General features: G+C 38.2%; 1 protein-coding gene across 7 annotated transcripts in view; it reads right to left on the bottom strand.

The window, feature by feature from the left end:
- Window positions 1–757: 757 nt before the first annotated feature.
- Window positions 758–24,580, bottom strand: part of BMP2K (BMP2 inducible kinase) — a 121,934-nt gene continuing 98,111 nt past the window's right edge. For 6 of the 7 annotated variants that reach the window (XM_040967495.1, XM_040967498.1, XM_040967497.1 and 3 more), the window contains 2 exons: window positions 18,777–18,887; window positions 758–4,526 (listed from right to left, as the gene is read on the bottom strand). In XM_040967495.1, the coding sequence (XP_040823429.1) occupies window positions 3,097–4,526; window positions 18,777–18,887 (1,541 nt within the window). In that variant the 3' untranslated portion in view covers window positions 758–3,096. The remainder of the gene's footprint in view (window positions 4,527–18,776; window positions 18,888–24,580) is intronic. The other variant, XM_040967496.1, reaches the window with a different exon arrangement.

The raw sequence follows: 24,580 nt of genomic DNA, 5'->3' as shown, positions 1-24,580 counted from the left end.
AACAGTGTTTATGGGAAGTACCAAAATCTAAAGGAAACCAAGCAGAGTAGGTGAAAAATAAAAATACTCTTCTGTGAAAAGCACAGAAGAGTGGGTGCCATGTGGTAGTTTTCACCGGCTGAACGGTGAGCCAGGTAGGAATGAAAGGTGCAGCTATCTCCAAACCCACGTACCATAACATACCCAAGTGCAGTCACACTTTGAGAATTGGAATGAGGGGATTATGCTTCTGAAAATAGTTACATTTTCATCAAGCCAACAAAAAAACACACTCCTCCTCCACCTAATACACACAAAGCAATTTTTGTGTCTTAGCAGATACATTCTTCAATGGCACAAAAACTGGTCTTTTTAATATTAACATTTTATCCAACTGCTAAATTAAGATAATTTAGCAGATGGTCCATTTTTAAGAAGATGATGCAAAATCAACAAGCATTATTAAAGCTGTTAAGGAACAAATTTGGCCTCATCTTTTTGCTAATTTTGTAGTTTACTTCCCTTAGTGATGCTCAGGGATAACAGGTTTCGAGCTGCAACTGCTTTACATCCACAGAAGCAGAGGCACACCCAAATAATAATGGTTTTCTTCCCTGAACTTCACATCCTTAAATGGACTGTCCCTTAATGAAGCCAAACTTCTGTTGAGTGCTGTGTACCAGAAATTATGTTAAATCCTAGGATAAATCTGTACTTATTGGGAAAATGCCTCTACTTCAACACAAAGGAATCTCCTCCATTTTTATCCCACTGGATCTCAAGTCACATCTGAAATCTTTTCCTAAGCAACAATCTCAAAAAGGAAAGTCATGAAGCTATACTGCAATAAAAGAATGTAAATGTGTTAAACTTTGTCAAGAATAGCTTCCTCAGTTTTTATCCAATGTTATAAACCAAAGGGTCTCTATCAGCATCTGTGTCCCTTAAAATTATTCAGTGTATTCAAAAATAAAACTCTGGTGCTTTATGCGTATGCCCTGAGGAGGCCCTTTCCATTCAACCACTACTTCTCTACATGATGAAGCTCATGAGCTATAGCAGAGACCAAGGACTAAATAATCAAAAAAGCACATGGTAAACACAAGATTTTGTTTAGGGGGAAAGAAAGTGTCTGATACAATTCTCTATGTAGTTCATGAATTTACTGTGTAATCCTCAACTCATCACTTATAAATGAAAGTATTAACTTACATCTACTCTATTAAGTTTTGAAGAACACCTATATGAACATTTGCATTAGCAGTATTAACCTGAGAATTAGGGGCAAGAAAAAAGGTGCAAATGTAATAGTTGCATTTGGCGCAAGGCCAAGTACCTGCTCAAGTCCAGCTCTAATGGTGTAACTCTAAGTAGTAACACAACGCCACACTGTGACTCACGTACTGCTTCCCAGCTGGCCGCAGGTTGATACTGATTTAGCATAAAAGAGAAAAGCAATTGAAAAAAAAAGTACGAAACATGTGAAACAGATTATCCTAGTGGGGCACTAGAATGCAGAAACTCTGACAAAATTATTCGCAAAATGTACTTTAATTGGGTTCAGAGTTAACTTAAAATCAAGGAGAATGTCAGGTGATGAGTTTCCACCCCTCTTTGGAAACTTCTCAAGGCTGAACTGACAGGAAGGGACAGTTAACTGTAACTTATAATTGACACGGGAAACATGATATTGCATTCACATTAATCCACATATATAATTTCTGTCAAAAACAATTGCTAAAAAAAATAGCAAATTTAAAACTAAGATGTGTTGTATTGAAAAAGAAAAGGCAGTTTGGTAGCGGGCCCTTTACCCGGACAGCACAGTCAGCTAGCAGAGGTAAGATGCTAGTCCCTCATGGCGAGCCCCAGGTGGCCACCATGAGCTCTGCGGCTTTGGTGCGGAGCTGCGCGCAGCAGGACGTGTGGGTCCTGCCCGTAAGGCGTTGTGAGCAGCACAGTTCTGTGCATCTGGTTTAAACCAGTCTGCCCTCCGAACCTAACCAAAGTAATTGTTGGCTCTTAATTGGGGAGTATTTGGTGAAGGTGATCACTGAATAAGGTATTTTAGTAAATGCAACTTTACATTGTATAGGTTTGAAAAATGGTTTGAAAAATTTAGTGCTCCAAATTCCAATTCCTTTCCTGAAGTAAAATTTCTGTAAGCCTTGTCCTTACTGCCAATGCTTCCAGTAATATGCTTCTTTAAGGACATGATAATAGTCTAGGGCAGGCAGCCCTTCCAGTCATGTGCAATGTTCCTTAAGTACTGAATCTGTGTTGCTTCTAATTTTCTTTGACATTTTACAGAAGTCGCTATATGTATCCTGTTCTTCAATGTAGACATTCCGTACATTAATTTTTAACTTGTAAGTGAAGACTGTATATATTTATCATGTACAACAGCATACGTTGTTGAAGGGCTAAATTGAACTAATTAACATATGGATTACTTCACATGTTCCTTATCATTAGCTATTCTGTATTAATGGCACTTGGTTTTCAAAATGAAACAGTTTTAGGCACAATAGTCAGTTACTTCTGGCTCTGTTTCTTTAAGAAAGATATATGGGCTGAAATCTCTGCACTCTCCAGATAATGTTTTTCTCCTTAAACAGAGCTGGATTATCTTTCACTGTGTGGAACTTACAAGACACCTCCCTTCAAAGACTCCACAGACACAGCCTGTACATGCACAAATAATAACCCCAGTCTGAAATGCTAGATCCCAAGTGAGCCTGGGATGTGCACACCCAAGTGACATTCTAACTTGACAGGCCCTTCTCAGTGGCTCTGCATGCGTGTCGCATGCTCTCACTGCAGGTGCCTCTGCCACACTTGCTGCATTCCTGTGCTGCGGTATCAGCAGCACTAACCTCGCTCCGACCCTGCTCAGAAAAGCTCCCTTTTCTCCTGCTTGGAAGAGGCGGCAAGTTACTACCCTGTAGTGGAGATACTTCCTTTTTCTATTTGGTTTATTTAAAAATCACCTACTCTGAATTGACCTGTAAGAATGAATGATATAAAGAGCTATACAAATAAATTTTCTTCCAAGTTCATAAAATTATTCATACTCTTATGAAACAGAAAATAACCCCCCAAGTCCATGAGACGTATCTACTGTTTAGAAGGAAACGGAGCAGCACCAAACGGGTCTAATTCAACTGGTTGGGACTGTTGGGATTGATGTGGTGTGGTGCTTTGCACCACAAGTTCTGTAAAGGGCACAGCACCAAAGTCATCCATTTTCAATGCCTCTGCACTGTGGAATGACCCATGTAGTGAATTCTGTCTTGGCCGCCCAGACAGGACAGTATTGTGATCACGGATGTCGCTCAGGCCCTGGTGGGAAGGGTGCCATGGCAGGTCCGGAGGAGGGAAGGGCTTGGCCCCGAAGGGGTCCAGCAGACTCTCCTCAGGCTGTAAGACGGTCCCCCTGTCCTTCCCATCGGTCATGGCTACGCTGATATTCTCCTTGGAGTCTGAGATGGTGAGGAATTCATTGCTGCTTTGAGAGTCTCGCCGGCCCACTTTTTTGTGCCTGCGAGCCCTCTCTGGGGTGCGGTAGGTGGGCTTCAGGGTCTTCTTGGTGCTGGTCGGCGTGCCATGATGCCGCTTCCCGTTACTCTTGGACATATCCTGCTTCGTGCGTCTTTGGCGAGAGGACAGTTTCTGTAGACTGCGCTGTTTGACTTTTTGCTGCTGACTCCCAGTGATTTCCTCAAAGGGCACAAGCCCAAAAAGGTCCTCAGTGCTGTCACATTTACTGGTGGATGTGGAAAAGGGCTGAAATGGAGTGGAACCAAATACATCGACACTTTTGGGACAAGCAGGGAGAGGGTGCGCCTTGGGCCCCAGCTCGTGGCAGCCTTGCACGCTGACCTTCTTGCTGAAGGGTGCCTTCGTAAACACATCGAATTCCTCCTGCTCTAGCCCCACAGGAGGAATCCTCTGCTGAGACAGGGTCTTTTCACTGTTTCCTGCCAGGGCTGGCTGAGAATGCACTGGAAAGAAGGGGACAGCGCCAAATACATCAAATTCCTGTTTGGGAGTCTCTGGCCCAGATCTTGAGGTTAGCTGGGTGGGAGTGAGGAGCACTGTGTTGGGGTCTTGGGTTGGTCCACCACCAGACTGGTCTCTGCAGACAAAGTTCTGCCTGCTGTACTTTGCTTTTGCCTGCTCATAATCAGAATCGGAGCTGTGCTTCTCCTCCTCTTCCTCATCCTCAGAATCCATAAGGAGAGGTCTGTGACCCAGATTCTCTGGCTCAGTATCATCATCATTAAAATCCCCTGGCTCTCCCTGGACGTCGTCCTCCTCTTGTTCTTCCTCTTCACTGCTCTTCGGAGAAGGGGGATCGGATTCAAAATCACTTTCAGAGTCATCGTTCCCCTTCTGCACTGGACCCTGGAGTGATGAATTTTCTGAACTCCTCTTTGCAGTCCGCTGATCTTTAGATACCAGACTTGTTTTTCCATTCTTGATAGGATTTACAGGGCCATGTTCTAGATTCACTGATGAATATTCAGTTCTCTTTTCAGGAGAATCTGCAGGATCAAAAAAAAAATGTTATAGTATTTGATGGGGTTAAAAATCCATTTACAACCAACCTGACTAGGTGCTAACACACATGACATTACACAGCCCTCATACCAGTTTCCTTAGGGGGAAAAATAGTCAAGCATTTGTCACTGGCCTTAGAGGATATTTGTCCTCAGTCTGATGAACCTTTAGTGAAGACAGACTGATTCACCTGTATGTCTGCACACCACCTTACCCAGCAAAGACCTTTACTTAGGGCACTCGGAGTATGATCCTGAAGGTAGCAGATAGCAATTTACTTCTCCTCACCATGAAAACAGTTGTCAGCCCATCCTGACTGCTGAGATCCCACATTCACCAAACAACCCTCTGCTTAGGTTTGAAGTCTGTTGTACAGTTTAATAAACAAGCATGAATGGCTCTGATGCTTAGTTGTATGCTTCTGGCAGCACCTTTTGCACTGGGTTGGCGTGTCTCTACTAAAGCTGAACCAGCTACTGGACAGGGACTGCCCAAGTACACTGGTTCACTGGAGTGTACATCTTCCTTTGGGTGGAACATTTAGGCGAGATGGTCTTCAAAAAGTTTGGAAAACAGGTATGATGAAAAGCTATGTATGAATTTCAATTTCTGTGTTAAAATAAGCTGATCTTTTAATTCCACTTTCCTCCAACTTTTTTGAAGTGCTTCACCAAGCATTATTAGAAATTATTTGACCTTTAGAAACAAATCTAAACTGTAGGCTTGCTAACTATGTAATAAAATTACACCGAACAGAGTTTTAAAATTAAACTTTATGTTCTAAAAGAGGGGAGAGTATATTTGAAAATACACATCCCTCCCAGTACACTCATTACCGAATTTAGTTTTCAAAGGTAAAGATCAGTTTGTATTAATCCAACCGCACATTCTCATGCCCTCCATTCACTTTTAATAAATTAAATATTTTCAAAAGAGGTAAGTTTGAAGTCTGTAACTATGAATAAAAGTACAATTATTTTTCCATCATTAATGCGACTGTCTCAGACATGACACCTTTGAGTAGATTCTTCTCTTTGAAGTCAGCGTCCCTGTCTTCCTATACCTCCGACTTCAGAGACTTTCCTTTCACTAGCATTCCCGTAAATTGGGATATTCCCAAGCTGACTCCCCCCTCGGCTGTGTTGCTACCACTGCAGGCGCTCTGTGGTGTCTTACCCACTTGGTGGTGATGGTCAGGACACCAACTGTTTTGGATCGCTCTAATTTCTAACTCAGTTCTTAATCCTGAGTTCCAGGCTCAGTTCTCTGTTACCATGAACGCACTGCACCTGTCTATGGAGAACAAGTATCCAACTGTCACCTCAAGTTCCATAATCTCCTCCACAGATCCCTCCAGAATACTGAGCAGCTCCTCCATTGCTCAGGTTGCAGAAGTCTGGAGGCATCTTCTCTCTTCCAAGAGCCACTGTGCTTTTCAAATTCAATGAACCTATTTCCCGCTCTCCCTCTGCTTCTAGTCCCCTCATTGGCTCTCACAGATCAACTGTAAACTTGCCTCCGACTCAATATCCTTCAAGCTACTTCTTTGCATTGCCACCAGAATGGCAACACCGCACAGAGTTAGCATTTTTAACCTTTTGGACTCTCTTGGATGGCACAGGGTGTTCTTTGCCAGCTGGGCTCCATTCTACCACATCTTAAGCTTCAGTCTGACACTTCCCAAGGGCAGTCACTATTCACAGCCACCTCCAATGTTCCCTGCTAAACCCAGGACCCAAGCAGATGTGGGTAGTTTGTTCTGAGTTGTCTTGCACCTTAGCATCAAATTTTGCTCTCTCAGATCTGGCTCCCACTGCAATACTGTACACATCAGTATGGATGCACTTCTGTAACGTCCACTGAACAGCCTGGTGAACTTAGCACATGCCTGGCCATTCAGAGCCACACCGCTCCCACACCCAAACCTACCACACACACCCCCCAAAAAACTACTCTGAACTTGGTGCTCCTGAAGAACCAGCACTTAGTACTTTTAACTGTAATAACTACTCTATAGCAGTATCATGTTTGTCTATTACCATTATTAGTTACATATAATTCATCTCTGTACCCTAGCATTATCAGAAATCAGTATTTGTTGGAACAATGACTACTCAGAAATCATCAGCTGTATTCATACTATAATAAAAGACATTGTAATAAATATAGATCAATTATCATAAAGGAATATAATCAAGATAGACTCTTTACATCTGAAGATATTCTGCAAGCTCAGAATTCACTCATTAATTAATTCAACAATGTTTTTCATAGGGCACTTTCCTATAGGCTGTCTTCTGATTATACACTGATGAACATTCAGATCTGGAGTTTCACAATCAGAATGTAAGTAAACACAAACCAGGACTAATCTCAAATAACAGAGCAGAGGTAGTGGATGTAAAAACCCAATCCCCATAGTCAGCAAGGGCCTCGCTAGGGAGAGGACAGTAGGGTCAACAAGGAGAAGGACCCAGGGATGCACAGCCTGTTCAGCTCCCTTGCTCATTGTCTTCTCCAACATGGAATGATGCAGGTAAAGCTTGGTGAGCAAAGAGGACGCTGTACAAGATGACGTAAGGGAGACTGCAGAAGGTCTCTCCGTGAAGAAGCTGGAATTTTTCGTGAAATCCAGTGTACAGTGGAAAGCTATCAAAAATGTTTACAATGAATATCATTATCAATCAGATATTTTTAAAAGATGACTGACATGCAGAAAAGATTAAAGGAGGTGGCAACAGTAGGGAGTCAGGAAAGAGGAAACTCCAGTTCAAGTTACAACGTACAGTAGCTGGGTGAGTGGCAATGCCTGCGGATAATCCAGGGCAAAGCCAACAGACAGGAATCCCACTTAGTCTCCATGGAAGTGGAATAATTTTTAATGACATTGAATAGGAAAACTCTGGATGGATAGTGGTACCAGTACCATAAGTACTGAAAGAAGTAAAAAAAAAAAGTTGGGAAGTAGAGATTATGAAAAACTATGGAAATGCTTAACTTGATGTATGTATTTGAAGACAAAATTTATGTGCAGAGCAGTCATCTGTGACATCACCAAAGTGGTAAAGTTTTAGCCAAAGAAAATAGATTTGGAGGTTATCATAATGCAGAGCATAAAGAAACGGCCACATGACTAAAGGACATTACCTAGAGAGAGGTGAAAACCTGAACTTGTATGGCAGCAAGGGAAGAACATTCAACACTATTAAGGACCAGCCAGACAGGAACAACAAAGCCAAGAAGTTCAACACCATGGAAGCAAAGAGTTTCTCCCTGGCCACTGGCGACATCTGGAGTATAAGCCAATGCTTGCAGGATACCAGCATACTCAATCATGCATTTGTTTCTCTCTCTCCCTCTCTCTTAGTAGCCAACATATCAAAAAAGTCATTTAAATCATAGTCCACTTTCACCTCCTCTTTTGGGAGTGAGCACAACTGAGCCAATGATGGAAATTTGTTCCTGCATGTGGCATTCTTACATCGGCAATCTTCGTCTAAGTTGTGGGGGCTGAAGAGCGAAGAAGAAAGAATGTGGAAATGCCGTAAGTTACATTTAAATACAAATATAATCTTGTATGTGTTCCTTACAACCAGCCTGCAGTTCTATGCTATATGCATTATCCCACTCACACAGGAACTCTCACATCTGTGCTTGGACACATCTGTTTACATCTTGCTTCCCAATATGTATTTTACAGAATATCACTCCCATGTCAAGAACTACACCAGCAGTCTCCAGTGACTGAGTCCTGTGAAACTTTCACTGCACTTGCACTGACATGCAGTACCTGCTAATCTTTGTAAACAGTTATGCATAAAGTACTATGCAGAAATGCCACTTTAGAACTTCTGATTTTCAGATAGCTATATTTGAGAACATTGTATTAGTGAAAGGGGACATCTTTCAAAAAGCAAGAAAAGATAATAGTCTAGTGCCATCTCATGGTTTCAGATTACATGTCCAAAATATACAGGGACCTGGGGAAACTTATCGGTCTAGACTAACTGATTTTGTCTCCCCTTTACAAAATTAGTGATCAAAATTTTCCAACATGCTCCAGGTCCTAATCCCAATTGTCTTCCAATGCAGAACCGGTGAGGTAGCAGTTAGGACTGAAGTGAATACTGCCCTGTGGGAGACCTCAGATTTCCCCAGCTCCTGGCTTCAGTCTTACTCAGCTCTGGCTACTGTGCGAGTCCAAGAGTGAACCAGCAGATGGAAAAGGTCCCTGTCTCACCCTCTACCCCTTTCCTCCAAATCTGAATTTCAAACAGACAAATCTTTATTTTTTAAAAAAATGCTATTTGGCTGCTTGCGACACCTGCATGTCAACTTGGTGTATCTGAGTTCAAGTCCCAGATCTGCTTCTAAATCTAGCTTCCTGCCAATACACAGCTTGGGAAGCAATGGAGATGGCTCAAGTATTCACATTCGTACAACCAACACGGGACACAGATTGGGTTCCAGCCTCCTAGTTTCACCTGTTGCCTAGAAGTGATCTTTATCATTCTCTCCCTTTCCTCGAGTCTCACATTTGGAAATGAAAGTGAACCAATGGGTAGACGATTCAGTCTCTTTCTGCTTTCACTGTTCTTCCTATATTCTTACAATTCACACTAAGTTTTTCTCAGTTTCCCCGTCCTTTTAGTCCCTCACAAACTATCATGGTCCAGATTAGCAATGAGGGTCAAGAGCTACACGTTCGACCCCATCAGGAACAGGTTTCACACAACCAGCCGTTTCTCCCCAGCATCTCCTGCCAAGGAATAGTTTAAGTTCCAGGCTGCTACAGGCCTAGGGAGGTTTCACTTCCTGTCAAAACATCTTCACTGAAACTACAGACAAATTGAGACAGAAAATAAAAGTGGTTCAATATATTCTAGAGCTTTTAATCCTGTTCCATAGGAAGGAAATTAAAGGTACTACCAATAATAAAGTTTTTAAGACAATGAACAATGTATAGTAGTCTAAAATATGAACTCTAGTTGAGTTCCATAAATTTGCATAATCCATTTCTTTACCTCAGCATATTTCTATAATTAAAAAGATGTCAGATGTGCTTATTTATTTATTTATTTATTTTTTTGCATTTGGAGCCAGATTGCTTCTTCCCAGTTGTTAGATTAAATAGTACACATTTGATTTACTCTGAAATTTAATCAGGATTATTTCACTGCTGAAGTTAATTTCCCAAAAGTATAGTCTAAATATGTTGCTTTACAATGCATCCTAAATCCTAATAATCCCCTATACTTACTAAGATTTTTATTATTAACATGAAAGTGCAGGTTTTTCAAGCAAACTGCAAAACAGAACAGCACTACAAATGTATGGCTACAGTCAAAAAATGTCTAGAATGTACCCAGAATCATAAGTAGGTAAAATCTTTCATCTTAGTTTATTTTGTCAAAACACTGAATAATGTCAATACTAACCTTGTTTTTTTGTTTGTTTTTGCTTTTTTGTTGTTGTTTCTTTTTTTTGACTTGGGGCTCTATGCAGCACATTTCCCTTAAACTAAATGAAGTGAAATGATGTCTTCACGGGCTTTTAAAATTAGGATATTCTTGATTTCGCCTTTGTGCTTGGGACTACAAACTAAAACATTGGCAATTTCTTAATAACAAGTTGCGTTTTAATCAGTAATAACTGAAGTAAGTTTACTATGCAGGAAGTTAATAAATGTCATGCAAAAATTTCTGATCACTAAGTAAATTTCTCATTTGTAAGCAACTCTTAATAAAATCAACTAAAAGAAAGCAAATGCTGGCCCTTCAAACAATATTTTTAGTAAGAACATTAACAAATAGCTTCCATTAATATCCCTGACACATATGTAAGACATGGAATAGAATTACTTTTAAGGTAGCTCAGGTTCCACTTTTAAATATGAAAAAGTATTTTTAACGATTCAATACTATGAACCTTATTTCATAGCCTAGATTTATAGAATCATAGATTGTAAAATACAGAAAAAAGTATAAGGTAATTAATAGTGACCTAAACCACTTAAAGTAGAAGTGACATGATTTATCTGAAAACACACATATATTTAAAAGACCTTGGAAAGACTACAGGTCTGAACATGTCCTGTTTTTGGCGTCTATTAGATCCCACTATCAGAAACACACAAATCCTCATCTCTGAGGTGCACAGTGCTTGCTGGGAACAGCCAGAATTCACTTAAACCCTTATTTATAAAAGATTTATATAAATTATTTAAGTACAATAATGATGGGTTATGAAACCCTGCATTATTTTGGTTGACATGTAAACCCTCTCTTGAGAAAGCACCAAGGTAAAGTTCAGTGAAAAATATCAGAGCAAGCAAGTATTGTGAGGAGTAATAAGGACTAGCTTTTATATACATTCATAAATCCTGCTGATTTATTCTCATTGCTTTACTTCATTTACCTCACACACATAACTTCAAGATAGTCACTTAAGCCATCAGTCAAGCAGTAAGCATTTACTAAGAAAGTTAAATATCAAAGTTACCATTTGGTACCTATCCATATAAAGATGTGTTACAGCTTACCTCCCTCTGATGACCTGTGCCATTATGTGGAATCATGCATTGCTTAGTGTCTCACTTAAAGTACAGATGCAATAATAACCTCCTCACAGAGATGAAGCAGAGGTTAAAATAGAAATACATGTAAAGTGTTAGTTCGCAGGGACTCAACAAAGGGCTATGACTGTTGCTGCAACCATCCTTTCATGATTATTTATGGTCTGCCTACTGTATACGCTAATAGTCCTAGGAAATGAATCACCTGACAGAGATGAGCACCAAATAAAAAGAACTAACATGGTCAAGGGCACACTCGCAGTGGCCAAGGCTGTTTCATAATTATCCCCTGAACTCATCACACTTCCACAATAGCTCTGTAAGACTCACTATTGCCTTTCCTAGAGCTTTTCCCTCCCCTTCAGGTTTACTAACTCCAACAAGTTTGCTTTTATTTTCCATGTCAGATCACTGTCATGACCATCACTGTAACTATCCAAAATTCACATCATGGCTTTCTCTTATTTCATTCTACCTTTTTCTTTTGGTGACCTTAATTCTCTTTCACAGTTTCAGTTATATCTTGAAACCATACAACCAAGAGATTTCTAGATTTAGCCTACTTTGTCTTAATACATAAGTAATTGGAGCTCATGGTATATAACTTCTCTGCTAACAATACTGGCTTACACCTTGCACCTGTAAATCCTATGATTAAGCTTCCCATAGAATATCATCGCCAGTACAAATTCACCACTGCTGACAGTCAACCTGTTATAAAATTAACCACAGACTACGCTCAGCTTCTGTATCATCTTTACAAAGGCATGTCTGAAGAATTGTGTTATTCCATCGAACAGCGTTTTATTAATGTTTTACGGGCTATAGGGTTAAGATGGAGATAATCTGTAAAGTTTTTATCAAAGAACAATCTAACCGTAAAATTTACAAATCCACAAAAGGTAAGAATCCAAATGTGCCTCATCTATAAAATCATGGGACTTACCTGATAGCAATGCATGTTAAATCATCATCCTAGTTACTGAAAGTCCATTACACTGGGAATGTATACAAGGGACCAGACTGTCAAAGTATACTGTGAAGAACAATTCATTCAAGTAAGGTACCGTGTGGCAATACACTAAGACAATATCTTACTTCAAGGAAGCTTATCATTTCCATTGACAGCTGTGACACAGTGGTGCTCATTTATTCATTGCATTTGGAAATTAAATGTGCTAATTCTGATTCTAGTAACCTGGAAAATGAGTTACTAAGGTAAATTGGGCAGTTGTGAAAAACAGGATTACCTTACCAAATAAATCTAAGAACATGGATTCACCAGGTGGACCTAAGAACATGAATCTGCTCACTCTAGAATTATGAGTTTACATAAGAGGTCCTTCTAAGTGCTCAGATTTCAAAGATAAAGTACAAGTTTCATAAGTTACAACTGTACTCCAACTCAAAAACTATACATGTAACTCACACCTAAAATGGCATTAAGAATATCCTAGTTAATGCCACATGATTTTAAGTAACTGTACAATTATATACTGATGAAATAATTACAATTTTATAAACTTTTATGCCAAAAAAAAAAAATCCCATGAGGTATTTAGAAAGCATCAACTGTGTGGAAAACACAGCATATTTGTACCATACTATTTGTATTACCAGTCTTCTAATCAGGGTTCCCACTGCTCTTTCTGCTATAAAACAGGTGGTCCATTTTAATCACATAAGAAGATTCCTGTGTCAAGAAAATTTCGCTTTGATGTTCTTTCTTTGCAGTCAGATTATAGAGGATAAATGTCTTGAAACTGCTATTATGATTACATGCCTTCTGTTGTCTCATCATTTAGGAATATGGGCAGGGGTTGTGAGATGTGACTGCTCACTCTGAATTGGTAGCATACTGCCTGCCATCATTTCCCAGCAATTTATCATCTTAGGCCCAAGGATTAGTGGATTAGGGAGAGATTTTATCAAAATCTGTACTATTTCTCTGAAGACAGGCCAAGTAGTAGACTTTAGTATCAGAGAATCATACCAGTTGTGAACAATATTTCTCAGGCAGATTAAAATTGCATAAAACTTAAATTTCTGCCATGTAACTCAAATTACTATAACTGTAATTTACAATTATTTAAGACTTTTGTTCATTGATAGTTTCCAACCAGCAAGGCTAGATTCCTATTTAGAATCCATATTTCCTTGAGCAAGTCACTGGCACTTCTGAGCCTCATTTTCCACTGCATGTATGGGGAACTGAACATAATATAACAACTAATACTAACATTCTGAAATAGAAAAATTCTTGATAGTTAACAAGAGTCATCCATCATATACTTCAATCTAAAGGACTAAGCAAGACATCTCATCATGGCTTATGATATGGGTCAATATTTGGATCTAATCTCAATTTAAAATGAAAAAAAAAGTAAGAAATCTAAAATTTCAATGATCTGGATTAATATGGATTGCATGACAGTAAAGTAGAATTTTATCTGGAGCAGCATTGTGATGTAGTAGGTAAAGATGTGGCCTGTGATGCTGGCATTCTACACGGGCACTGGTTTGGTCCTGGCTACTTCACTGCCAATGAGGCTTCATGCTAATACACCTGAGAAGACAGTGGAAAATGGCCCAAGGGCTTCTGCTACCAATGTCAGAGACTCAAATGGAGCTCCTGGTTTTGGCTCAGTTCAGCCCTGGCCATTTCAGACACATGAGGAGTCAAGAGCAGATGGAAGAATTTTCCATCTCCCTCTCTTCTGTAACTCTGACTTTCAAACAAACATTAATCTTTTTCTTAAAAAAAAAAAATCAGAATTTCACAAAACCGTTAGATGTTTCAAAAGTGTTTTTTAAAGCTGAATGTATGTAGGCATACAAACTAACTGTAAAACAATGCACTAGGAACACTAGGAAGAGACATGAGGCTGTGGTTTCAGGAAGAATGAACATCATACTTTCAATATGATTTTTATGACTGCACCAAGGTGGACATTGGTGGTTAACACTTTAATGAATACAAGAATGGTGCTACAGGTTTGTATTTTAGAGTCTCATTCAGTAGTTAAGAAAATAACAATTATTTGAACTTAATACCACTCTTGGTTGGATAGCAAATGCAAAACTTAAATTAACCCTAAGATTTCAGGACTGAGTAGTAAAAAATTAAAATATTATTCATCCCATTAACAATAGCAGCAGCCATAATAGCGACCAAAATTTACTGTGGATACTGCTTGTACGAGTGTGACATTTTCCCATTTATTTAATCCTCTAAATAATCGTAGCAAGCTACAATCACCCCCAATTTAAAATGGGGAGACAGTATCAGAATCAGGCAACACCCAATACCAGAGGTTAATTAGTAACATAAGTAAGAAGTGAATCTAGGACTTTGCAATTCCCAAGTCAAGATTTTGAATTATGTTTTCCTGATAAACTATACTAAGAACAGTTTTGTAACCTGACATGGAAGAAATAGGTGATGATAATGCAGACATTTGCACATACCATAAAACAAATAGGATTACTGGATTTCTTCATAAATGAATGGATTTTTCTCATAAGGAAATGTTTAAGAAGAAAAGCTAGATTTGAATCACTTTAAGACATACCTACCAACATATTCTCTTCAGCTGCCTTCTAAGGCCTAAAATTTACATATAATTTGAAGCAACAAGCAAATGTGAAACATGGTTCTATGTGGCCAAATAAGGTAGGCCAGTTGACTATTACAGATTGTGAGTCCATGCAGTTATAACTCTAATGGAAGAAAAGTGTATGCAATACGAACATACTGTGTTGTATACTGTGTTAAGAGTATACAGGGCCCAGTATGTGGGACAAAGGGAACAGATCAAGCCAGATCTCCTGCCTGGAAAGTCTTCCTTATTTTCTTCCTGGAAAGTCTTCCTTATCTTTCAAAATTTGGTTGAATCCTCATCTTGTCAACACCAGCTTTCCTACCAGCCCTGCACACCACTGTCAATGGCTCCTTGTGTCCACTCCTTAGCTCCTTGGAAACTGAAAATTAGAAATGTTACACCGGGAAGTTCTCCACTTAATTGCTGCCTATGGAGTCAGGTGTTTTGATCTAGCAGTTAAGACGGCCAAGTTCCAAACAAGAGTGCTTGCATCTACTCCTGACTCCAGCTTCTACACTCAGCTTCCTGCCAATGCAAACCCGGGAAGTCAGCAGTGACAGGCTCATGATTGGGTTCAGCCACCCTCACAGAAGATTTAGATTGTGTTTACAATACCTCACTTCAGCCCTGGCCACTGTGGACATTTGGAAAGTAAGCCAACAGTTGGAGGACACAAACATACTCACCCATGGGCTCATGCTCTCTCTCTCCTGCTTCACTAGCTAATATATCAAAAATTAAATAATATACCTAATACAGAAAGCCATTTAAGTCAACTGGAAGCCATGACACTCCACTTTTCCCTTCTGCTGATCTTTCAAATTCAGCATTTACAATCTGATGTTCTCTCTCCATGGCTACTTCTGTAGTGCTTTCCAACTTCCACACAAAAGCTCTTTCCCTGTGACAGCATAGCCAGCCACAGGACTGCACTTCTCTTTGCTGTCATCTAGCCACAAGTCTTCATTTAGGAAACCTCAAATCAAATACCATAGCTCAGTTCAGATCTCAAATCAGTGCATCCTCCTTGATGCCAAATGCTTTCAGGTTTGCATGGCCACTTACGACGGTAACTTGCCATCTGCACAGCTCTTCTGTTGTTCTCATCCCCTGTGGCTGCACTGCCTTCTCCACACAGCATGATCACATTCTACACTCACAACTCTTTTCTTCCTAGCATCCTCCCTTTCCTTCTAAATCTTTCTTCGAATCACACAAAGTTGGATGGTGCTTGCTGCCTTCCACAAACCCGTTTCAACAAACCACAGAAATGACACAATCAAGGAGCCTGTTGTACTATTAAGCCAACCACCAGAAAGTTGTATCGTTTTCTTAGAACCTTACAGATTCCCAGTTAGCACTCTCATCTCCACACAGCTTGCCGTATCACTATTTCATTAATCTCAGCTGAGCATCTTTGTCCCAATTTCCTATAAAAGAGGGTCCCAGAATATTACCTAAATTGAAGTGATTTTTTAAAAGAAATAGAATAGCATGTACTAAAATGGCAGAAGTGAAAAAACGATCCATTAGGGACCTTGTACAGGGAAGCAGTATCAGAAGGGAGTAGGTTGGTAACACTTTCCCCTCCTTAGGAAGTTTGCTAAATCTGATATTTTACATAGTATTATTTTAATACAATCAAGTTTTTAATATTAAATCATTTTGTGAAAGCAATAAAAAGTAAAACCTAATCTATTACAATTTTAACAATTTTTTTCCTCTTAAAATCAAGAGTACAACTGCTAAGTACAGAAGTACTTATGGAGTGTACATTGGCATTTATCAGACTTAAAACCTCCCGCCTCCGAGCAGCAGTCTATCTCACTATTAACTTTTTCCAAAACAGCATTCTCCATACAGTTTACGCTTTGTTCAGTACTCGTCAACTCAAATTCAAGGAAGATGGCTTATCACATGTATTTTTCATTGTATATTCAACACATACACATAAAGGCAATTTCTTGCCTTTTGTCTTGGTCTTGGGAATCTCCGGATGTACTTTCAATCCCACAATGCTAGGTGAAATGTGTTTTTAGAGGATAAAATTAATTTTTCTTTTTCTAAAAGTTTAATGAGGAGGTTAATTTCCGTTTCAGTAGGTTTCAATTATCTTCCTATTAAAAGGTTCTAAAATGAATATTCCAACTTCATCTTCACCTAGAAATTATACATGACAGAGTAATTATAAACCTGAAAATGAACGTCAGCTGCAATACCTTAGTTTTACATTTTTTATTTTAGTTATACATTTTGGATCTGATAAATATCAAACTAACAGTGTTAAATTTGGAGACACAATCTCTTATGACCATGCCCTCCATTAGTCCAGTCTCTATTTAATTTTTCATAACAAAATCATTCCAGTGTACAGGTAAACACTATCCAAAAAGATTTTTTGGAGGATTAACATTGGTATCAATGGCATGTTTAAAGGTCATTGGCCCAACACTAAGAAGTATGAAATCTTATGGAAAATCAATTTTTTCCAAGCATTCAACGAACAGTACTAGGCAGTACTGGGGGTTGCTATTAGGGACGATTCCTGTTTACAACCTGTAATAAACTTCAAAATCAAACAGAGTTGAATACTAACAACAAATGTTCTACAAACAGCAGCAACCAAGCTCAAATCTGTGACTAAACTAGTACTAACCATGAAACCCTAAGCCAACTTCAAAGTAAGGAAAAGAACAATCACTGAGCCTCATTCTTATTCCTGATTCTATTTCCATTTCAGAAGCTATGGAAGAAACGGGAAGAACTGTGCAGGTAGCTACAAAGCAGAAAAGGCTAATGGAACTCCTGGAGAATGCGAAAGGGCTACCAATAAATCTGCTTCGGGTCACAGAGCGAACAGTACTGCCAAAGCACTAGGTTCTTGAAACCTTATATACGCTATTTTCAGAAGCCATAATTAAAAAACAATAATGCTGACGATACTTAGTGGCCTAGTGTGCTGTGAGCAGGAGGAAGGGCACTGAGTTCTCTCTCCTAGTTAATGATGTCTCATAATTCATGAAAGAGACAACATGATGGCAACACGCAGAAACTGGCAACAACTTGTCCTGCTTGCAGTAAGCAACAAAGAGTGACGTATGAAGCATGTAAGCACTCAGAAACCTCCTTCAGTACTGAGCCTCCATCCACATGTCAGAAAGCTGAAGTACTGGCTCAGTGTATTCACAAGAAATCCTCCACACCCCGCTCCTATCTTGGTTTCACATTTCCAAGTCCTTCTTTGGTTGGTTGGTGGCATTTTTTGTAGGGGAGTGATGATGTTACACATACTACTTGCCTAAGTGGGCAATAAAAAGGAACAGAACCAAGGAACATGGCTGACAATTGACTTGAATATATTAAACTAAGCCTTTGCCTTCAAACCACGCATGGTTTCTTCCCATTTATTTCCCTTTACCAAGGTTAAAGCTCATTGTTTCTACTGTAACCAAACCAACCTCCAAATTCATTTATGCCAAAATGGGACCCCATTCCAGCTTATGAATCTTACAACTAGTAAATGGATAATTACTTCAGAACTATTACTAAACATATTTTTAAACAGTGAAGACCATTTAATTTTAGATTTAAATCCAAAGCACAGCAATATAAGAACTCATTATCTAAAAGCAAAATGACTGTAACAAACAGTCACTGATATGTTTTAAATGCAACTAAAATAAAACATGTATAAACTGGGGAAAATTCTGGTCTTTAAGCAAAAGTTAAGTATAAAAGTGCCTCTAAATGTACTTTAGGTATATAAAAAGAGAAGTATTTTCATGATTAGTATTTTTTTTCAATAGCTAATAACGAAGGTGAAAAGAAACAGGCTTCCATTATATAAAGCTCAATTTTCTATGTTGGCAAAGGTGTAACTGAATACCCACCCCTAAAGGAAAGCATAACATTGGAAAGAACAAGATGGCTGCAGGTTCAAGTAAGTGTCTCCTTTATGCTCTGTAACTGATAACTGAGACTTATTCAGGCTTTACATTAATGAGGATTGCTGTAGTTCCTGTGTGAATGGTCATGATGGTGTGCCACATGTGACTTGCCTGAATGAGAAATGAAAGGAACAGAACCAAAAGGATCTTCTGGAAGATGGTTATGTGGAGCAGACAGTGGGTCTACAGTCTTATCTGAATATGCTCTCCCCTCGAGCCTGTCTGCAAAAATAAGACGAAACAAAACAAAAGTAAAACAAAACAAAAATGGTCTTGAAATCAAAAGGATATAAAAGTGGAAATTAAATAAAGCCAACAGTCTTTTTGAAAAATACTAGTTGCAAATTCTCATTACCACAAGCCCAAGGGTAATTCAAAAAGTTTGTGGAAAATGGAATTCAAAGACAAAAATATTTGAAATCAATGCAGAATATTGTCATAAAATCATTTTCCCATAAACTTTTCAAAGAACTCCTCACACATACAGTTTTATTTTTCTGTACTAAAATAAATGTATCTTTTTATTCTAAGAATATTTTTAAGACTCTTTATATTAGTGAGCAGTCCTGAATTAAACACACATTTATTGTTATAAAGTTTAACCATACAATCAGGGCTAGGTTTCACCAAATGAAACAGATCTAATAAAGAACATTGTCTTTAAATTGTCTAGTAAATTAAATACTAACAATCTTCAACCTGTAACATTGTGAACCTAAAATCAAATCCCGTTTACTAAATAAACACAGACTTTGCAGACTCATTCCAAAAATATATACTAAAAAGACATAGCAAATGGTTATCAACACATAAAACAGGCACTCCTTATTTCTCAATAGCAATAAAAAAGTAATCTATTATGTTTTACTTTACTGTTCCTTTCTTATTTTCTATTATCAAAGCATTCGCAGAGACAAAGAAAGACAAGGTTCATCATGTATCCCACCAATTTGAACGTCTACTATATACTAGGCACTGTTCTACTGAACTGCCAAGTGACATTAAACAAAACAAAGTTACTTGACATCATGCAGTTTATATGGCGAATGGGAAAACAGACAATAGAAATAAGTGTAATAAAAAAATGTAGAAAAATATGTTAACTAATTAATCTATAGAGAAAAGGTAATACAGAGTAAAAGAAATGAAGGCAAAGAACAAGTTGCAGCAATAGTGATTCTGACAGTTACTAGGTGAGAAAAGATTTGAGCAAAGTCAAGGATTGGATACCCGAAGAAGAACTCCCAGGAAGGGCTGATGTATACCAATGTCCAAGTAATGATCAACTCCTTCCTTGCCAACTCTCTCCAAAGTTACAACTTCCTGAGTTTTGCAGAATGGTCTAGCCTCTGCTTCTCAGCAAACAGAATTACACTACTCAGAGTTCACTTGGCTTTCTCTCCAGGTATTTCAGGCATTCCCCAGACCAGACCTTTGGTCCACAGCTGTTCAAAGAAATCTGATTGCTGTTTCAGATCATCATATTTAATGGATAACTTCTGCTAGCTTCAACTGAGTTCTAAGAAGGGATGTAAAGATGGTGAGGCATATTCCAAAGAGAACTGGGATTTTCTTAAAAAAAAAAAAAAGTTAACTCCAAAGTGAAGCAAAAGCTCACCTCAAAGCAGTGCATCCTATGACAATGTTTCTCAAACACCCAAACACTAACTGGCTAACCGTGGGATTCTGCACCTCAATAAGACCTCACATGATCCTGATACTGTTATGCTACAATGCACACTTTCCAAAGGTGAGGTACTTAGTCTATAACACCTGAGGACATTTAATTTCTCCTATGGGCAACTCATTTTTTAAAACCTATATAACAGCTTTTATGCTAACAAAAACTCTGCAACAGCAACATGAACTTTTAGGTTGCTTAAATTTTTACTTATAATGTGGTTGAAATACTAGAAAAGAGTTAACAAACACATCTGACAACAGATTAATGAACAAAAATAACCTGCTAAAATTAAGTGCTACTTTTAAAATCCAATAGCAAAATGTCCAACAACAAAAATTTATTTTAGGTGTTATATTTAAAGATACTATTAATTCAGTAAATCAGCAGCAAATACAATATATATCATCAGATTTTTCTTGTATGTCAATGTCAAAAAAAAAAAAACTGAAGTAAAGATAAGCTTGTCTCCTAGTAATTTTCTGAAAAAGGTTGGGAAATATTTTAACAACCAAGAGTCCCTAACTATTATTACTGTGGTAGACAGCTATAATCAAAATTTAAGGAGGGCTTGCCTAAGGTTCACTGAGTCATGGAGATTTATCTGTGGTCATCCAGTCTGTCAGGTTCTGCATGCATTTACACAGAACCTAGGAAGACAGGAACTACAACCTGTTGTCAGAGTCTTCCTAGACTCCCCCATTCTTCTCCAACTCCCAGACTTCTGGTGTAAACACACTGAGGACAGAGAAAAAGGACAGCAGGGAATAACAAAGGAGAAAAGCTGATGCAGGATATCCAGAGTACATCCAAGGGCCTCATCCTTTAATGATGCTTCTCCAGGAACTCTGTTAGGTACTGTTAAATGTAGGTACTTACTTAGGTCTGAATTTACTTCCTTCCTCAACCATGTTCATCATGATTGCCAGGATTCCACTGTAAGATCAGTTGTCTGGGTCTAACCACAAACTTAATGAATCAAAGTAACCAGAAACTCGGGCATCTACAGTTTCACATATTCTCTAAGTTTATAAATCACTGTATCCCAGTGTTTTCCAGGTTACAACACTATCAAGCTACCACTACAGTTCTTTAAATCCTTGTGCAATGGAATTGTATTTCCATCAATCTACTACAAACTCATGATAAAAGTAAAATAGTCCTGTTTAGTTATGACATGAATACAAACATTATCATATAGGGGTAAACTAATTTTTACATGCAGATCCCTGTAAGAAAAATACGAATCAAGAGTTCACTTATCTATTTATCATAAGATAGAATATAATAATAAAAATGAATTCTACTGGCATTGTTCCACAAGAGTAAATTTTTCAATGGAATATATTTCTGAAATCATATAAATTTCTGAGGCTTACAAAACAATCCAGGACCTCAATCACAAAATAAACACAGATACAGATACAAATTTATTGATTCATTAGTTATCTATGAGGAAAAACTAAAGAATGCATTATGTAGAGCTAATTCTCAATCTTAAATCACACCTAGAAAACACTTAAGTATCATTCTCAGATAATTTTGTTTAGAACAAATCTTGGGCCTGATATGTCCAACATTCAACTTACCTCATCTTGCTGTCCCCAAATACCTGAGACTGCCTTTATTCTCGAACACAGGACTTAAAATTGATATGAATGGCAAATACTCAAGAATTTAAAAACTAGGATCACAGTATATGTAATAGTATATAACCAGCTAAAAGTATTCTAAAGCAAGGGTAGGGAATCTTTCTGTTCTGCCAAGAGCCATTTGGATATTTACAACATTATCTGCAGGCATACAGAATTGTCAACTTAAATATCAGCCTGCTGGACCCAGCACGTTAGCCTAGTGGCTTCACACAGGCCAGGATCCCATATGGGCACTAGTCCTAATCCCAGAAGCCCCACTTTGCATCCAGCTCCCTTCTTGTGGTCTGGGAAAACAGTCAAGCATGGCCCAAAGACTACGGACCCTGCACCCACATGGGAGACCTAGAGAAGCTCCTGGCTCCTGGCTTCGGATTGGCTCGGCTCTAGCCATTGCGACCACTGGGCAATTGAATCAATGGATGGAAGATCTTCCTCTCTGTTTCTTCTCCTCTCTGTATATCTGGCTTTCCAATAAAAATAAATCTTTTTTAAAAAATCAGCCTGCTGCATTGCTGACTTTACAAGTTTTGCCTGTGACTGCCTTTGCAGGGTTCCCAGACCAGATGATTTCTGGGGTTCAAATGGCCTGCTGAAGATGTCCTGCTTATATGATCGCCTAAACGACCAAAAGATTGATAAGGAAGGTACAGCATGGCAGTTTTCATTTGAGACTTCTGAAACTTCTATCACAAGTGAAGAGTTCCTTTATCTTAAACTGAGTAAAAATCTGACTTCTTTTTAAAATATGAGTTAACGTTACAAGAAAGTATGGATTCAGGTATGTATCTCTGTGGTGAGGCAAAATAAAATAACCGAAGTTACAAAGCAACGAGTGTATCCTAGCTCTCCTTCCTTTCAGCTACTGTCACGCCTGTCCTAAACAGAAACACAATAAATTCACCATCAACAAGAAAACAACACTGCATTGTCCTAATTAACATTTAGAACTATATAACTATTTGAACAAATGCAAATTTGAAAGAAACTTCCCCATATTAAATGTGTATATCCCAACATATTAAGTTTTATCATTACAAAGTTTACATACTAATCTGGATGTGTTGATACAAGACAATGAAAAATACAAGCTTAAATTTTTAAAAAACACATTGAGACAATATATAATATTAATGCTTCATCTTTTTCAAATAAATGTCTTAAATGCGAACTAGCAAAAAGAATTCTGAACCACAAATATTTCCTAAAATTAAAATACTAATTTAGTTTACTTCATATAAACATACTAAATATGTCCTTTACCTAGTGTATGAAATATACTTTCACCTTAAAGATCTAGGGAAGGGGAGAAGTAAAATGTCTCCAACTCCAGCTTCCTGCTAGTACATGCCTGGGGAGAGCAGGTGACGATGCGATTGGGTCCTGGCCACCAACATGGGAGACCCGGACGGAATTTCTGGCTCCCAGGTTCAGCCTGTTCCAGTCCTAGGCTACTGAGGACATTTAGGAGAGTGAAGGGAGTAAACAAAATCAACTCTCTCTCACACACACTCTTCCCCTTCCTTCCCTTCCCTTTAAATCATTTATTACAGTAAAACCATTATGTGTCATTTTAAAAGTAAAACCTAAAAAACGACAATGTTTAATTCTGTGACAGCTTGCAATCATTATGTTACCAGAAGGAAAAGCCCACATTTTCAAAAGCCACATAAAAGTGTTCAGTTTCTCATGGAAAAGCTTTCATACAACAAATATAAATTACTTAGAAAGGGCTTTAGAAAATTGTTTATTAACCTGTTCCTGTAATTGTTTATTATACCTGTTTCAAGAAAAAGAAGTGCAAATAACCTATTTCGCATTTCTATTACATCTGCATGTTTGCTTAGGAAAAGGGAAGGGGCAGATGCAACCACAATGACCAATGATCAGCCATGCACCAGCATGGGCTCTCCCAAAGTTCCAGAGGAAATCTCTTACTCATCAGCGGAATTTAAACCTATCAAATCATTCTAATAGTAAATGCCTTCTCATGAACAAAAGAAATGCTAAAGATGACAGAATGTCAGCAGTAAGTAAAATGTAGTGAAAGAAGCTTTTTAAGATGTACTTTATACATTATTTGCTTTCTTTATAAACCTTATTAAAGGCAATTCACCTTTTCTGAGGTCCGTTATAAGCATCTCTTTCCTCCCTAGTATTTGTCACTCTTGATGTTGACATGTTTGCTCCCAAATCCTTCCTAATTTGATTGATAAGTTACCAACTAAGAAGCTTGGTAAGAGAATTACATTATCTAATAATAACTTAGACAATTATATCATTTAATGATAATTTAGCTGATGGCCAACACCTCTAAGTTCAGAGCCCACAGACTGCAGGGCAGCTGGGTAAGGAAAGGCAGAACGTGTTGGGATTCTTCACACTTGACTTCATTCTCCTCACAATCCCACGAAGTAGGCACTTTAAAAATGAAGATGTGAGAATTTTTTAAGAAATAAAGAGATACTTTATTTTCCTTTTTCTTTTTAAAATCTTGCTTTTAAGACTATTCAATATAATTTCTGGAAAAAATGTCAAACAAAAAAGTTATGGTTCAAGAAAAATACTTTTAATAAGATAGA

Source organism: Ochotona curzoniae, unplaced genomic scaffold, assembly GCF_017591425.1.
Source record: "Ochotona curzoniae isolate NIBS_2020 unplaced genomic scaffold, NIBS_Ocur_1.0 scaffold_4506, whole genome shotgun sequence".
NCBI lineage: Eukaryota > Metazoa > Chordata > Mammalia > Lagomorpha > Ochotonidae > Ochotona > Ochotona curzoniae.
This window is presented reverse-complemented; position numbering and strand designations above follow the sequence as displayed.